The 17,038-nt window shown below is 44.4% G+C and overlaps 1 protein-coding gene across 5 annotated transcripts in view; it reads left to right on the forward strand.

The window, feature by feature from the left end:
* Positions 1 to 4,490: 4,490 nt before the first annotated feature.
* Positions 4,491 to 17,038, forward strand: part of ESYT2 (extended synaptotagmin 2) — a 144,754-nt gene continuing 132,206 nt past the window's right edge. For 2 of the 5 annotated variants that reach the window (XM_027830924.3, XM_043541546.1), the window contains exon 1: positions 4,492 to 4,993. In XM_027830924.3, coding sequence (XP_027686725.2) covers positions 4,646 to 4,993 — 348 coding nt within the window. In that variant the 5' untranslated portion in view covers positions 4,492 to 4,645. Of the gene's footprint in view, positions 4,994 to 17,038 lie in introns of all 5 variants that reach the window. The other 3 variants (XM_007054115.4, XM_043541547.1, XM_043541545.1) reach the window with 2 other exon arrangements.

Consider the following 17,038-nt stretch of genomic DNA (forward strand, 5'->3'; position numbering starts at 1 on the left):
GCTTGAGGCTCCTCTGCCCCAGGGGGTAAGAGTGGGGGGCAGGGAAAGGTCTTGGGTGAAAGGAGCAGGGTAATGGTGGGGCCTCAGACAGAAGAGCAGAGCAAAGGGCTAGCCTCCCTGAACAAGGAGTTCACAGGCCACCCATTCATCTCCCATGTGAGCACCTTATCCACTGGGATAAAAGTTATAAGGGAGATCCTCCACCCACACAGCCTTCTAGCAAAAATATCTTAGGCACCTAACTCCACAGCAGATTTACAGCTGAAAATTGCTAGCCAAGATAGGTGCCTCCCTGCAGCCTGGACGTGGGTGCCTACTTCTGAGAGGGGACTGGAATTTAGCACACAATCCCTCTGGTTGGCACCTCCCATTGGTTAGCTTAGGTGGCTCCCTGCCTAACCTGCTGACTTTTGTAAATAACATTCTGTGATTTTGTAAGTCACATTTTGTAAATCACAGTCACTGTATAGGAGCCTAGGTGCTTACCTCAAGCTTTGCTAATCTCAGTGATTTTTCCAGGAGCCTAAAATGTAGCCTTTGTGATTCTCAGTGTCACAATGCCTAAAGCCTTTTGTGCATTCAGCCCTTTATCACCCCAGCTATACTGCTGTAACAGTAACAGGGGTTTTCTGTTTGTCAGCTAGAGACCCCGATATAGGTAAGAGTATAAACAAATTATTTGGAACTTTAAGGATATTAAAGTGCAGTACTGTGCCCAAATACTCTGCAAAAGTAGCGTTCTGGAGTTCCTTATTTATTGTGACAAATTCTAAAACAAATGTGATCAGTTAACAAGTATACAGATATTTTGTTATGTGTTTTTCTCTCTGTCAGTCTACAAGCTCAAACCTGTCTATGACTGTCAAAGTGGATCCTTTCCTCCTTTTGCACCAGCGTATGTATAAAGATGCCAAGGGCATAATCTGGACATCAATGACATCTGAGTAAACCTTATTGTCTTCAAAGGTTGAAACAGGTATAACTGAGGGGAAGTTAATGAACGATGCCATTGCATAAGGAGTGGAATCCAGCTGCCTCTCAAAGCAGTTTTGGCTATTCAGGACTAACAAGAATAAAAACAGTAAAAACTTGTTTGTTACTAACATTAGTAATCAGGTCTCTGATTACACCCAAAGGACAGACAGATCTCTTCACCAACAAGTTGCCATTTTTACACAGCCATTTCTTGGAATAAAACCATGCTCTGAGATGGTCTGGAAATAACTTGCGGCCATTGGCATCTTTCATTGGTCAGAAACGGTGAAACTTAACAGACATTATGGGGGGGAGTGAAATTTAGCAGACCACCTGAGCACATTCTAACCTGAAGTACAGTTTCCCTGCTGCAGCTTTCCTTTCTCTGTACCAACGGTCTTGACTACTTAGATCAGGGGTGAGCAAACTTTTTGGCCCGAGGGCCACATCGGGGAATAGAAATTGTATGGCAGGCCATGAATGCTCACAAAATTGGGGTTGGGGTGCTGGATGGGGTGTGGGCTCTTGGGTGGGGCTGGGGATGAGGAGTTTGAGGTGTAGGAGGGTGCTGTGGGCTGGGACTGAGGGGTTTGGAGGGCTGGGGCAGGGGTGTGGGAAGGGGTGCAGGTTCCGGCTGGGGGTGCGAGCTCTGAGGTGGGGCTGGGGATGAGAGATTTGGGGTACAGGAGGGTGATCTGGGCTGGGATCGAAGGGTTTCGAGAGCGGAAGGGGGATCAGGGCTGGGGCAGGGGGTTGGGGCGTTAAGAGGCTGAGGGGTGCAGGCTCCGAGCGGTGCTTACCTCAAGCGGCTCCCGGAAGCAAGTCCCTCCTTTTGCTCCTTCATGGAGGTGCAGCCAGGCGGTTCTGCACACTGCGCCATCCGCAGACACCACCCCTGCAGCTCCCATCGGAGGAGAATTCTTCCATCCACCTAGCACTGTCCACACTGGGAATTAGCTCGTCTCTCAGGGGTGTGGATTTTCCACACACATGGGGGCAGGTCTAAACTACAAACTGTAATGTAGCTATAGTGCTTCTGGTGAAAACACTAAGGGCTTGTCTATGCTACAAAATTAAGTCAACTTAAGTTGATGCTCAGCCACCGCAGTAATTAAAGCAGTGGTTCACATCCATACTTGCTCCTTCTGTTGGTGGTGTGCATCCTCACCAGGCCTGCTTCCACTGACTGAAGTGGAGCATTGTGGGACACTGACAGCTGGAGCCCTGGAGGGGCAGTCAGAGGGCGGGGGGAGGGCCCTGTCAGCGTGGGGCTGATAGCCAACAGGCAATGTAAGTAACGCAGTGTCTACGTGGACACTGTGTCTCCCTAACTACATTGATATAAGTGCTATGCTTCTCATGGAGGTGGAGTTATGTCAGCATAGTACAGGACTTACTTTGGCAGAAGCAGCATTCTAGTATAGACACATCACACGGACATAATTAAGTCACCTTGTGTTGACCTAACGCTGTCATGTCGATCATGCTCTCCCGCTGACATAGTGTTTTCTACATGGGACCCTAGGTCAGTATAACTACGTCACTCAGGATATGGATTTTTCACACCCTGAGCGATGTAGTTATATCAAAGTTAGTCTATAGTGTAGACCTGGCCTGAGAGACATAGCTATACCTAGGGCCCTACCAAATTCACGATCACGAAAAGCACATCATAGACTGTGATATCTGGTCTCCCCCCGTGAAATCTGGTCTTTTGTGTGCTTTTACCCTATACTATAAAGATTTCATGAGGAAGAACAGTGTTTCTCAAGTTGGGGGTCCTGGCCCAAATGGGAGTTGCAGGGGAGGTCACAATGTTATTTTAGAGGGGTCGCAGTATTGCCCCCCTCACTTCTGTGCTGCCTTCAGAGCTGGGTGGCTGGAGAGCAGTGTCTGTTGGCCAGGCGCCCAGCTCTGAAGGCAGTGCACCACCAGCAGCAGTGCAGAAGTAAAGAGTGGCAATACCATACCATGCCACCCTTACTTCTGTGTTGCTGCCTTCAGAGCTGAGCGGCTGGAGAGTGGCAGCTGCTGACTGAGGCCCAGCTCTGCAGGCAGCAGCGCAGAAGTCAGGGTGGCAATACCATACCATGCCATCCTTACTTCTGTGCTGCTGCTGGCAATGGCTCTGCCTTCAGAGCTAGCCTCCTGGCCAGCAGCAGCTGTTCTCCAGCTGCCCAGCTCTGAAGGCAGCGCTGCCGCCAGCAGCACCAGCACAGAAGTAAGGGTAGCAGTACCACAACCCCTTTTTGGGTCAGGACCCCTACAATTTACAACACCGTGAAATTTCAGATTTAAATAGCTGAAATCATGAAATTTATTATATTTAAAATCCTATGACTGTGAAATTGTCAAAATGGACCCTGAATTTGGTAGGGCCCTAGCTATACTGATGTTAGATTCAAGTGTAGACCAGGGCTAAATATGTATCTGTATAGCACTTAACACAAAGGAGCCCTGATCTTGAATGGAGCCTTTAGGCATTACTGTACTATAACATTAGGCTGTCAAAGACAGCAATAGTAGAGTCGAGGTAGGAAAAACTACAGGTAAACCTGCTGTAGCTGAGAAGTGGGGGAAGCAGCTGGTGGCTCCTTTGAAGCTACTCACTTAACAGTTTGTTCTGGGTTATCGCTTGTTGCTGCTAGTTATGGGTGTAAAGTATGTGGAAAGCAGCTTCCTACCTGGGCTGTAACAGGTAGCAGCCTCTTGTCAACTACTAGCATGACTAGTACAAAGTGGGAAGGGGGAAAGCAGTCACATGGGATTAGGGTAGAAGAGGGTAGGGTAGGGTAGGGTAAGGAGATGGTGTGTGTGGAGAGTACAATGTACACCTGTACTTGGGGAACCCTTAATTCTATGGCCCTAAAAAGTGGGTTTGTCTCACGTCTCCCATCCATGGTCCTACTCCCTGATTTTGACCAGCCATCCTATATTTCCCCCTCTCTCCATCTCATGTCCCAGTCCCCTTCTCCATGCACAGTTAGGCTTTGATCCTGTGATTAGTACACCGGCACCAACGGAGGGAAGCTGGGATGCTGTTATTGCGGGCGGGGCCGGAGTTGGACAGCCCCCTGGCTCCCACCTAGGAAAAGGCGGGGAGGAGGGGGCAGAGAGAGGCGCACTTTTTGGCTTTCTCTGCACGCTGGGCTGGCCCAGAGCCAGCTTCAGGAATGGTGCAGCTGCACCCGCCTAGTTGCCCAGGGTGGGGCCCCTGTGCAGAAGACCCAGGGGAGGCAGCCCTGGTCCTGGGGCCCTGCAGGGCGCGAAGGGTCCCACGTGCAGCGTGTCGGGCGGGGGTGGGGAGGGGGCTTGTATTGCTGTTCACGGGGGCTCCCTGGGGACGAGCTTGGCGCGGCGGCGGCGAGGCCCACCTCTGGGGGGGGCCGCTCGGGTTCCCTGAGCCGGAGCGCGGCGCCCACTGACGCAGCAGGCTGAGCGCACGGCGACACAGGGCGGCTCCTGCGGGGCAGGGGCGGGGTTCGCGGTTGGGCAGCTCCGCGCGCTGCGCCCCTCCCTCGGCGGGCAGGGCCGCGGCTCGGCACCCGGAAGCGGGCGGGCGGCCGTTGGTGTGTGGCACTGCGAGCGGGGCTGAGCGCAGGATGCGAGGCGCCGCCGCCCACTGCCCGCCCGGAGCCAGCGCCCGAGGAGCCGCCGCCGCCAGCAGAGCATGAGCGGGTCCGGGGCCCAGCAGCCCCCCGGCGCGGGGTCGGACCCCGCCGCGGCGGGGAAGGCTGCGGCCGGGGAGCCGGTGCCGGAGCCTCCCCCGATGCTGAGCGTCGACGTGTCGGGGCTGGTGTCGCAGTTCGCGCGGAGCTTCGCGCTGATCTTCCCCGTGTACGTGCTGGGCTACCTGGGGCTGAGCTTCAGCTGGATCCTCATCGCCCTGCTCGGGCTCTTCTGGCTGCGCAGGCACCGCGGCGGCAAGAGCTCCCGCCTGGGTCGGGCCCTCGCCTTCCTGCAGGACGAGGAGCGGGTGGTGCGGCTCAGCGTCTCTTCGGCCGAGCTGCCTGCATGGGTGAGTGACACCCCGGGCCGGGGCCTGTCGCCAGCCTCAGGACCTGACCGCCTGGGGCAGTGACATGCACCCCGGGCTGGGATCTGCCCCTTCCCCGGGGGAAGAGAGACAAGCCAGGCTAGGACCTTCGCTGGGGAGTCCGACCTCCTTGGGGCTTCTTTGCGTGAGGAGCCAGAGCCATGCATCACCTGCCAGCGCCCCTGGGGTGCCTGCCCTAGCGCTTCCTCCAATATCCGCGACTCCACCCATTTCTGGTGGAAGAGTGCTGCTTCTCTCACATCCCCAGGCCGGGCGATAGCACCTCTTGGCTTTTCCCTTCGCCGCCTACTCGCTGTCTGGCCCCCCCTCACCCACCCAGTGTGCCGTGTGAGCAGCCCCTGCTCTGCCTACCTTTTTTTATTAGCGTCAGTTCTCGGACACTTATGCCCCATCCAGTTAATACCTCCGCTGAGCATGAAGCAGTCACTGCCTTCTGCTGACTCGTAATTTACATTTACGAGTAGGGTTTGAACCTTTCCTGGCTGGCGTTTCTCGCAAAGAAAAAATTTAGCTCAGCGTTTTAGCTGGCTACAATGGTGTAGGCATCTTAGCCTCTTACATTAGCTCAGAGGAAATAAACAATCTTTAAAGTATAAATCTCATGTTTCAGACAAATCCTGTAAGTGTACGTTTTCTAAAAAACAGAGTATGAAACTTCAACACCACCCCCACAGCTTAATTTTACCAGTGATTCTTAATGAACCTTGAATACTGGATGAGGTTCTGTTTCTGGCTCTGTTCTCAGAGTCGTGCCATGAGGACTGACCTAAGGCTGTTTGGGTGACCTTAGTGTGTTTACTGATTTATTTAAAAAAGATCTTTTAGTGTTTTTGTAAGTGAAGCTTTAATTTGGAATTTGCAACCTTTTGAGCACTTTGAGAACTATAGCTGTTATCAGAAGTTAACATTCTTTCAAACCTTAGGTTGACTAAGGTTTGTGTCTAGTAATTCCGTTAAATCTTAATTATTTTAAGAATTGCTTAGACTACCTTCAAGCCACACAACAATGTCAAGGAACCTTCCAAGTCTCTCAAAGATAGATCCCCATTCCTTCCTGGACACCTTCTCTCCACTAACTTCTGTCTTCACAGTCGCCACATCACACCTCTGGGCTGGAAACATTAAATCTACTTCTGTGTGATTCCTCTGATAACTACTCTTCTCTCCATCCCTCTCTCAGACATCCATGTTTGAGCCATGCATACATTGCAATGAGTGAATCAAGTGTTGTGTGAGGATAAGCTTAAAATATACATGTGTAGTGTTTTTTGCTTTCACTTGATCAAATCTTTAAATAATCTAATTGCTATCTGATCTGTTCAGAATTAGTAAAAGACCTTTCTACTTGTTAAACACTCCAGTAGAAGTGAATTTTGTAGGTGTTTCAGAAAAGACTAGTGAGAGGGGAGGGTGGCAAGTGTTGGACATTTTTAAATCTCCATAACTGTAACTGTGTGACTTGCCCCAAACTTTTTATACAGTCTAGTTTAGGATTAAATGGTAGCAGTAGGCTGATTTTGAAGTTGGGGTGTGTGCATTTGGAAGCTTGGAGAATTACAGGAAGTAAGTTTCAATTTTAACTTTATAGCATGGCTGGTTAATCTCCATAATCTAATTTGATATCTAGATTCTGCATAGGAAGATGCATTACATACGGACAGTAAGTCCTCTGTAGCCAAGATTAATGTTTTGTATTTCAGTTTTTGCATTATGACGTGGTTTGTATAGGCATTAGAGAAAATGGCATTTATTTCCCTGTGTGTGTAGACCAAAGACCTAAAGCTTTGGAAGTGTGCCTACATAATGTCTGTCCTTTAGAGGTTTGAAACTATACTTTGTAGGCTGTTGGAGAGATGAAATTCTAGTGGACATCAGAAGCTCAGCTAATGTTGGAAAAAATAGAATTAGGAACACTGTTAGATTTAATGCAGTATTTTTTTCTCAAATAAAAATTTTCATTATTAAATAGAACTCTTCATCCTAATTGCAAATCAGTGGCTTGTTTTTAGCCCTTATCTTTTGTAGTGATTGATTACCCAAGACTTTCAGTCTGTATTAATGCAGTACATGAATATCTACTTCAGGGAGCTTTGACAGCAAGACCAGCTGAAAGAATACCTATATGGTGCTCAAATTTTCCTAGTGCTAATACAAGTAGTTACTGCATAGCATGCTCCTATTGGTTAGCTTCTCCATAGTATGTTACAGTGCAGTGAGAAAGCAGCTTTCCTATCTGACAGATATCTCCAACATGACCTTTTCCTTGGGAAGTATATTTAATAGTAAACCTGCATTTGTCTAATCAGATGGCTGGCCTGAATGTAAAAAATCTTGGTCCTCTTTCACCTTTTAGTGTTCTGTATTCCAGATAGATGTAATTACGATACATTTCATCTATGAAGACAGAAGGCCTGCTGAGAGTTCAGTGACCAAATTTTTAAAGTCAGAGCTATTCCTTAAATGGACAAAAGCACTTGCTGCCACAGTCAATAAAAATGAGCTTTATGGGAGTTCTTATTCTGTCTTTTCCTCCCTCAAGTAATGTATCCCAGAAGATTTTCTTTCCCTCATCTCTTTCTGCACTTTACAGACTTACCTTTTGAGGGTCATTGATTGCAGCTGCTATTCCAAAATGAGGAGACTTGGACAAGACACTGAATCCATTGCAGTATAACTATCCAAAGGAGTTGCTACTCAATCAGAATCAGGTACTGCAGGGCATTGCACTGTCTGCAGGTCACTGGAATAATGAGAGAGGATGTTTTCTTAATATTTGAGGGTTACTACTATTATGGGACAGAAAATGAGAATCAGGGAGAGAATAGAATATGCTTTCTATTAAAATAACTTATAATCCTACATCTGAATCATTTCTTTAGTTCCATTTGTTCTATTTTTGGTATACACCACTGCAAAATTAAAATTTAAATCTTGAGTAAGAATACTGCTTTAGCACTATGTGTTGAGGGAATGTAACAGTTTTTTGTGTTAATTTAAGCAAGCAGTTCCAGTTGTATGCCAAGGATATTAACTGCTGTGTCAACTGTGATTTGAAAGTAATGCTACTCTTCTGTTGAAATAAACCTTTTCTAGATAAGGTCAACTAATACTATCTTGTGATTGTAAAAGTTCACTTTGTTTCTGTAACCAGGTGGTCAGGCAGTGAGAATACATTTTTTTTAAATACACAAAAATAAGTTCATTGAACATTATCAGGAGTTGCATAACTTGACAAAGCAGCCCTGATCCATTTTTAAATAAAAATGTGCACTGTTAAAAGAAACTCTTTGATACTATTTTTTATTGTCCTTCGATATTTGGGCACCATGTTTTTTCATTGTTTTGCATGACTTTTTTGTGCATCAGCATTCTCATTGTGAACACAATCTGAAATGGAGAATAGAATAACTTCTTTAAAAAGAGTAGGCTCCACTACAGTAATAAACACACTAAAATCAAGGTAAAGCTTTGCTGTGTGTTTTTATTGGGAAGTTGGCAGTGATTCACATATAAAGTGACTGTTTCCAAGTCACTAGTTCTGCTGTTGGTTTTAAATAGGAGTAGGATTGGGCCTCAAAGTGCTCTTACAAGCAAGGGCAACACTTCTTACCCAGCATTGTGAAAGGGTTTACAAACTTCAATACAAAGAAAAGCAGCAGTTGAAGAATTTCACTTTAGAGATGGAAAGTGGGACTTTCCTCCAGTTTGTTTTAAAAGACCAGTGTCCCACTTGGCTTTGTATTGTCAAACAGGTTGACAGGATTTCAGACTCTTAGAAGTAAAACCTTTACCTTCTACCATTCTACAAAAACCAAACAAGCAAACAAAAAACCCTTACGTGATTCCAAGTTTCATCTTTTTTTTAAGGTGACTATCTCCCTGATTTCATTAGGGACACGTATGCAGGCATTTGGCTGAATTTTGTGGATGAGTGAAACTTTGCTGCTTTCTTCAGGATGTAGTAGTGAAACAGGATGACTTTGACTAAGAAATTTTTCCCAAATTAATAGCATCTGTGGCCTGGGAAGAGAGGCATTGCAGCCATGCTGTCTCTGGTAGCAGTCAGCAGAAAAGCACATGAAGAAATTTTAGCATTATTAACCATTTCAGCATGAAAACATTTAAGTCACAAATACTTTGTCGGTGTTTCCAACTGATCAACTTGAAATGATTTTGAAGCTTAAATGTTTTGGATCTTTGTAGGAAAGATAATGACATGTGCAAAGCTTAACTGCAAATTTCTGAAACTGTTTTGCAATCTGTCTTTGTCTACATGAGAGTTTACGGTTTAACTGGAGTTGTGTGTTTATTTCTGTTTAAGAATGGCTTATTGTTTACTGTAAACAGTGTCATCATCTAATTAAAATTAAAGACCTGGTTTAAACCAAAATAAGTATCTACACAGTGGGTTTGGATTGCACCTGTTTAAGTAAATTAGGTTAAAATAAACTGATGCAGCTTTCTTGCATAAATAAGCCAAAAGTGATGCTTTTAGGATTCAGTGAGACTGCACTTAGTGTTGCCTTACTATCAGACTATGCCACCACAACAGTTAAAGGGAAAGGACACTAATATGTAATTATCAACATGTATTAGTTTTACGAGGATGTTCCTAAACTAATGAGTGTAGCTATAATGTATTTAGAAAGTTTATTTAGTTTATATTCAGTAAAGCATTGGTGAAGAGATGCAAAGTGTGTGGCTTGACTTCACAGAATGTATATTTAAATATCTGTTTGATCTTAAATATTGATATATGAACAATAAACATTAGCTGCTTGCAAGAGGAGGTGAGGGATCATGCTGCTGAAGAATAAACTGAGCATGTCTACCTGAAAATATAAAGCACATATTTTCATAAACTTTCTTGGTGTGTACAGGTGTTTAGCCGTCTTTTTTTTTTTTTTTTTTTTTTTTTTGAATAAAATGTACATAATATCTTGGGGTTTTTGTCAAACACTTCAGTATGATTCTACAGAGAAGATGATGGATTTCTGACAAATTAGACAATTTTACTTTACTCCTATTAGCACTACAGACCCAGTATGTCAAAAAGGAAAAATAGCTCAATTTTGAGTTACTGGGTCAAATTCTGCCCTGGTTTATGTCTATAGAGTATAGAATTTGAAGACTGAGGTGACAGAGATGCAACCTGCCTGAATTTGTCTTGCAGAATCTTTGACTGGTGATGAAATGTGAACTAAAAAGAACCAAAACTTACCAGCTGAACCTATGTTCACTTTTAAGGCTGGCAGCTCAGAACAAACCACTTTTCTACTTATGAATGCAGTGAATCTCGTACACAAGTTAAACACAAAAATGGAACCCCACAGTGCCATTTTTGTCACTTTTCAGAGTATAAAGAGACTTCAGTTAAATTTTCCTATACCCAGCAACATAAAAAGACAGAAAACAGAGGGCTGCTTGATGTTGCTGTTATCCAAGATATAGCGGGTCCAGGAGACTTCTTATTCTAAAATGCTAATACTCAAAGTTGGAGGCTGAGTCATAAATGTCATGGTATGTTTCTTTGGTCAGACCTAAGTATAAAATGTGACCATATTAAATTGAACTTGCCTACAAAGTTATGGCTGGCCTAATAATTAGCTACAGCTAATCAGTTTGTATGACTAGTATTGCAGACAATTGTCTAGACATCAAGTTTACATGTGGGAAGTATGAAAGAGTAGCAAGAACAGAGTAGCAAGTTAAGGGAATTAATAGAGAATTAAGAGTTAACTTGTTTTCTTCTAGCCAACATATTTTGGTCCCCCCCACCCCCTTCAGAGCTGACTTTTGAGCTAAATTCCAGCTTGTATTACATTTTTAAACAGGAGAGAAGCCACACAATAAATTTTACCTGCAGTAGCTTTAATAAAGCTCTAGTTCAGCTTGAGTGTAGTTGTTTAAAGAGGCAATGTAACAAAGGTATATTGAAGCCAGTGCTAAATAATATCTCACCCATTGTTTGCTTCCTTTCTTATTTTAGGCCTCAATTCATGAAGATACTTAGGCATCATGACATCTGCATCACAACACCTAACTTTTAGGTGCATAGAAAATCACAGAAACACACTGCAATCCACGAAGTCTGAGTTAACTGCCTGGGTTCCTATACAATGAATGGGGAGAGATGGGAGCCTTAGACTACAATTCATAAAGGCAGCATGCTGGGCGAGGAGCTTCTTAAGCTAGTCATTGGGCGATGCGAACAAGAGGGGTACATGCTAGACCTGCCCTTTTAAGGCTATGTCTACACTACGGGCCTTATAGCATTACAACTGTACCGCTGCAGCTGCACCGCTGTAAGGTCTCCTGTGTAGCTGCTCTGTGCCGGTGGAAGAGAGCTCTGCTGTCGGCATAATTAAACCACGCCCGCTGACATTGTGCTGTCCACACTGGCGCTTTTGTCAGTGAAACTTATATTGGTCAGGGGGTATTTTTTTTCTCCCCCTGACTGACACAAAAAATTGCCAACAAAAGGGCTAGTCTAGCCAAAGCCTCAGGGAGATAGGTGCTTAAATCCAGGCTGCAGCCTATCTCTGCTGGGGAATCTCAGCTGTAAACTCACTTTGGAGTTAGAAGTCAAAGATATTTTTGCAAGAAGCCTGGGGAGGAGGAGGATATATCCCTCGTAACTTTTATTCCAGTGGTTAGGGTACTCACCTAGAAGGTGGGAGACCCCAGTTCAAGTCCCTGCCCTCAACCTGATGAGGAGAAGAGATTTGAACATGGTGTTTTGCTGCCTTTCAGGTGAGAGTGCTGTAACTGTTGGGCTATGGGATATTCTGATATGGGGCTCCCTCAGTTTCTCCTGTTGAAACTGTTCCACTGTGGATAAATACATTTTTTTTTTTTTTTTAAGCCATTGGAGCAGGCGAACTGGGTCTCTCAAAATCTCTAACCACCAGGTTATAGAGCAGTGGTTTTCAACTTATTTGGCTCATACTGTGTTACCTGGGCTGCAGAGAATGGGTGGCAGAGCAGCGGCAGGCCAGACTCTCGCTGCGTGGGGCCGGCCAGCTGCCCGCCCTGGACCTCTGACACGCGGCTGCCTCGGCCCCCAGAGCTTGTGGGGGCCAACCAGGAGCCCAAAGTTTGTTGGACTGGCCGGCTGGAAGCCCCGGAGCTTGCTGGGCCAGGTGGCAGCCCCGGACCCGCCGAGGACCGGCTGGAAGCCCCGGAGCTTGCTGGGTCAGGTGGCAGACCCGGACACTGCAGGGACAGACGGAAGCTCTGGGCCCCTGATGCCGGGGGGCCAGCCGGTCGTGTCGACCCCAGACCCCCGCCATGCTGGGCTGCAGCTCTGTGGTAATTGGGCTGCGTGCAGTCCACGGACTGCTGGTTGAGAACCGCTGCTGTAGAGTCATTCTCATGCTTGTGCGCATGCTCTCTCTCGGGTCCAATGATTCTTTAATTATTTATCCATAGTGGAACTGCTTCAATGGGAGAGACTGAGGGAGTCCCACATCAGAATATGCCATAGCCCAATGGCTAGGGCACTCATTTGAGAGGTGGCAGATTCCTGTTTTTAAAAATAATCTCTTCTTACAAGGGAGAAGGGGGACATGAATCAGGGTCTCCCACATCCCAGGTGAGTACCCTAACCACTGGGCTAAAAGTTGTGAGGAAGGTTCTCCTCCCTTCTCTCTCCCCACATCTGTTTTGTGTGAACTCGCCTGAGGGGCCCCGATGTGGTAGGTGTGTTCTAAAGGATGAGGATGTTAGAGGCTGTCAAAGAAGAGGTTGCCCAAATGTTTTAACAGAGGGTAAAGTAAGTTTTTTTTTTTTTTTTTTTTTTTTTTTTTTGCCTACTTTTGTTCTCCAGAATGGCTGAACTGGTCTGGCTGAAGAAGTTTTTCAAAATATTTAGCCTAAGGCAGACACCTGGCATGTCTTCCGCCCAAATAATTTGTTTGGCAAAGTTATAAGCAAGTGAAAAGAGGACCCTATAATGGGAAGCGGCAGGCATTGTTATTAGGTGCTACCAGCTCTGCCTATAGTGTTTGAAAAGATATTTCATGCATGACAATTTCCTAGTGAAGAAGAGAAACTATTGGAATGGAATGAGCAAATGCCCCATTGAGATGTCAGTTTGTGAGTATGAAGGGGATCTGTTAACTTTACAATTAAACTTGTAATTTTATGCTGTCAAATCTGCCCATCCAGTCTCTTGTGTTCCATCATTTCAGATGACCTGTTAACCTACTTCATTACAAAAAAAATTCAGAAAACATTGAAAATTAGGCTGTTCACAAGCCATCTTTAAATTTAGCTTTCTATTATAAAAACTGGCCTATAAAAGATGACAAACTTAATTTGCATAACATTTTTTAATATTTACTTAGTTCTTTAAATGCACTAGTGAAGACATTGAATAAATGATGGCTGCTTATTTTGGAGAGATCACTTGTGGGAGGTACTGGGGCTAATTTAAAAAAAAATTGTATATGTGCCTATCAGCCAAAAAATATAGTATTAAAATTCTGTGCAGCAAACTGTTAAAACATAGTTTATCTAGTAGAACCCTTCTCAAGTAAATGACCTTTAGAAGAATTTGGGAGAATAGCGTTCCCCCACAATGAGTCAGTGCATTAAGTTTTTCCACTGTATGCTGCTATGACTGAAATTCTCATCCACAGTTAAACAAAGATTTGAAAAATGGGTTAGAGGTTCACAATTAGCTGAAGCAGTCTAGAATGATGTGCCATGAAGTTGTTACTAGAAATGTGAGTGTAGTTTTACTCTGGCTGAAAATAACTATCACGTGATGAGTATTATGTTGTCATTTGGCTGTCCTTATCATGTAGCAGCATGGCTTATGTTTCCGTTAGTTCAAAGACAGCCTCTTTTTATATTAATAGAAATAATTTGATCAAATATCTTTCTAATAGAACATAAATCTTAATCAGATTATTGATACAGTTTACATCATACATTTAATATTTCTTAATGACGTTATTAACTAAGGTAGGACCGAATGCACATCTCTGCAGTATCTCATTAGACTATTGTTTTCATAACCTTTGTTTACATTTCTTCAGCCAGTTGTCAGTCCATATGAATGTTCCTACTGAAGTCTATTTGAATTAAGATTTTGTAAGACATAGCACCAAATGCTTCATTTAATTCTGAATATATCTGCTGCTTTCCCTCTGTCCACTAAGTGTCTGTCTTTAAAAGAAAAAGCAGATAAATTTCTGTCAAGATGTAGATTCATTCCACTTCCAATTTAAAACAACCCAAAGAAACATTGGTGCATGAAGACAGGTTTCAGAGTAGCAGCCGTGTTAATCTGTATCCGTAAAAAGAAAAAGAGTACTTGTGACCCCTTGTTTATTTCCCCTCCTACTGTTCTTGTAAACTGCTGGAAATGGCCCACCTTGATTATCACTACAAAAGGTCCCCATCCCCTACACCTCCGCTCTCCTGCTGATCATAGCTCACCTTTCCTGATCACTCTTGTTACAGTCTGTATGGTAACACCCATTGTTTCATGTTCTCTGTGTATATAAAATCTCCCCACTATATTTTCCACTGTATGCATCCGATGAAGTGAGCTGTAGCTCACGAAAGCTTATGCTCTAATAAATTTGTTAGTCTCTAGGGTGCCACATGTACTCCTTTTTTTGGTGCATGAAGGAAACTGTAAAACATGTTTCCGATGGGAGTGATTGAACCAGTCCTGTGCCAAGAGAGCACATTACGGGTGGTGGGTATAAGAGGCCAGGGGAGGCTCAGCCTCCCCAAACAGGCTATGGTACACCTCCCTTTGGAGGTGCGCCGCTGGCCTGCTGCTTTTGGAGTGTCGCCTCCGAAGGGGCACCTGAGCCATAGCCCTGCCCATGCTCCACCCCAGGGCCCTGCTCCTGCATCCTACTCTTCCCCCAATGTCCTGCCTTTGCTCCACTTCATCCCGACCCCACTCCACCTCTTCCACGAAGGTCCCCCCCACCCCGCCTTCCTCTTGGAGGCAGGTGCCAGTTAAGCCAGATGGTTGAGCAATACCAACTGCAATGGCCAGGACAGGAGTATCCCTTGCCACCTCCACCTGGCCCAAAGCCCTTCAGAGCGTTCTGGTAAGCAGCAGGTGGCAATTAGGGGTGTCTGAGAGCAGCAAATGCCCCCCCCCCCAGTTTTTGTACTTGCTCAAAGTTCCATGAGGGGTGGGAGGGGCCTTGGCGAAGAGGTGTGAGCAGTGAGTGAGGGGGCTTGGGATGGAGTGGGGGTGGAGCAGGGGCAGGGCCTCGGGTGTAGAAGGCCAAGCAAGAGCAGGCTTGGGGTGAAGCAGGGGATGGGGCCACAGTCTGGGCACCCGCACCCCTTCTAGGGAGCTTCTGGTGCTCATGCCCAGCCTCCCCAAATATAGGAGTCACACACTGCCCAGGGAGCATGTTAAGGGTTATAATCCATCTTGTTTTTAGTGTCAAAGATCTAAAGAAGTGGAGCGGTACTCAATCTGAAACAGAATAGTTTCCTGAAGAAACAGCCGTTCAAGATGGAAATGCTTATGTCCAAGTTAGCAGACTTCAGCATACGTGGTACTTCTCATACTTGGATTTGAAGGAAGGTTCTCGTCACATCCATGTTTTACTTTATCACACACAAATTCTTTCACTTGTTAAAATCTCATCATATCTGCATATCTCAGTACTAAGACTAATAATGTATCCATACGTATCGGAATTTCCTTTCTTTAAGTGATAAGATCTACAGATCCTTTGCCCAAGATGGTTTGGGTCTGTGGTCAAACAGGGATAAAATTGGTATCCAAAAACTTTTCAAGAATTCTTGCCACATCCTGCTGTGGACAAAATGTTAAATATAAAATATTTTACTATAGTATCCCTGTAGTCAAATGAATTTACTGTGGTTGTGGAAGCTGTCTCAACTGGCAGGCTCATAGGGAGTGGCAAGAGATACTCTCCACGCCTGCTGGTGGCGAACAGGTCTAATTCTGCCCCCAAACTTCAAGCAGACTGACATTATTTATAACGGCTGTAGGAACCTATTATGTGAAGAAGGGAATTTTTTTCCTCTCTGAACATGAACATTTCCTCTTTAGTTCACAATATATGTATCTGCTTTCTGAACAAATGTATGCTAACCCCCTTTTTGTTCTGATGTCTAAAGATCTGTTTTGTTCTGTATTGTACTAACAGATATATTTAAAGCACCAGATTTTCTTTTACATGCTGCTAAAGGAATTCTTTGTTTAATAAGCCTTGTTTAATTAATTATTGAATGATGTATGTTGAGATATTTACAATATGTTACTCACCTCTCATATAATAATCCTCACCCAGTGTTTTTCCTTTTTATATACTTTAACTTGAAAGACAACACCCCCATTTAAATGTCACAGACAACCAAGAGCTATAACGTAGTATTGTGTACATGTGGATCTGTGTATCATTGAACCATATGTGCTATAAGGGACACTACTTGGTGATTTTTTTACTTTGAGTTACAATATAACTAAAACAGAGAGCAGCATCCATCCAAGCCTCTGACTACCCTTGACAATCTCTCCTTTAAAATAAACATTTAAATAAACTCTAAAAGTAATTCATCTTCTTTGGTTTCTGTTTTGCCCTTTTTCTAGAAACTACGTAATTTGTGCAAAGTTGATACCATGTTAATATAAAACTATCCTATCAAAACTGCTACTGTTCATTAAAGTCAAGGGGCTTCTTTTCTATTACTGCCTTAATCAGCTGGGCCCTTAACTGTTAGGAGTTCACTTTAGTTCTTTGTCAAAATTGAAGGAGCTGAGTAAATTTTTAGTTGATTACTGTTTAATTGAAGATGCTGATTCAGTAGCTGTAGTACATCTGTATGTCTAACATTCTAGATATAAAATAACACAGGAAAACTTGAGGAAATAAAGCCCTTCAACTGGTACTCTTTTGTATCTAAGCATCATTGAAAATATAGTCTGTTCTGAAGTTTCTGTGTCCTTTCAAATTTGTATCCTGTCTTTCAAAGGGTGGATAAAAATTGACT

This window comes from Chelonia mydas, chromosome 2 (genome assembly GCF_015237465.2).
Source record: "Chelonia mydas isolate rCheMyd1 chromosome 2, rCheMyd1.pri.v2, whole genome shotgun sequence".
NCBI classification, from domain to species: domain Eukaryota; kingdom Metazoa; phylum Chordata; order Testudines; family Cheloniidae; genus Chelonia; species Chelonia mydas.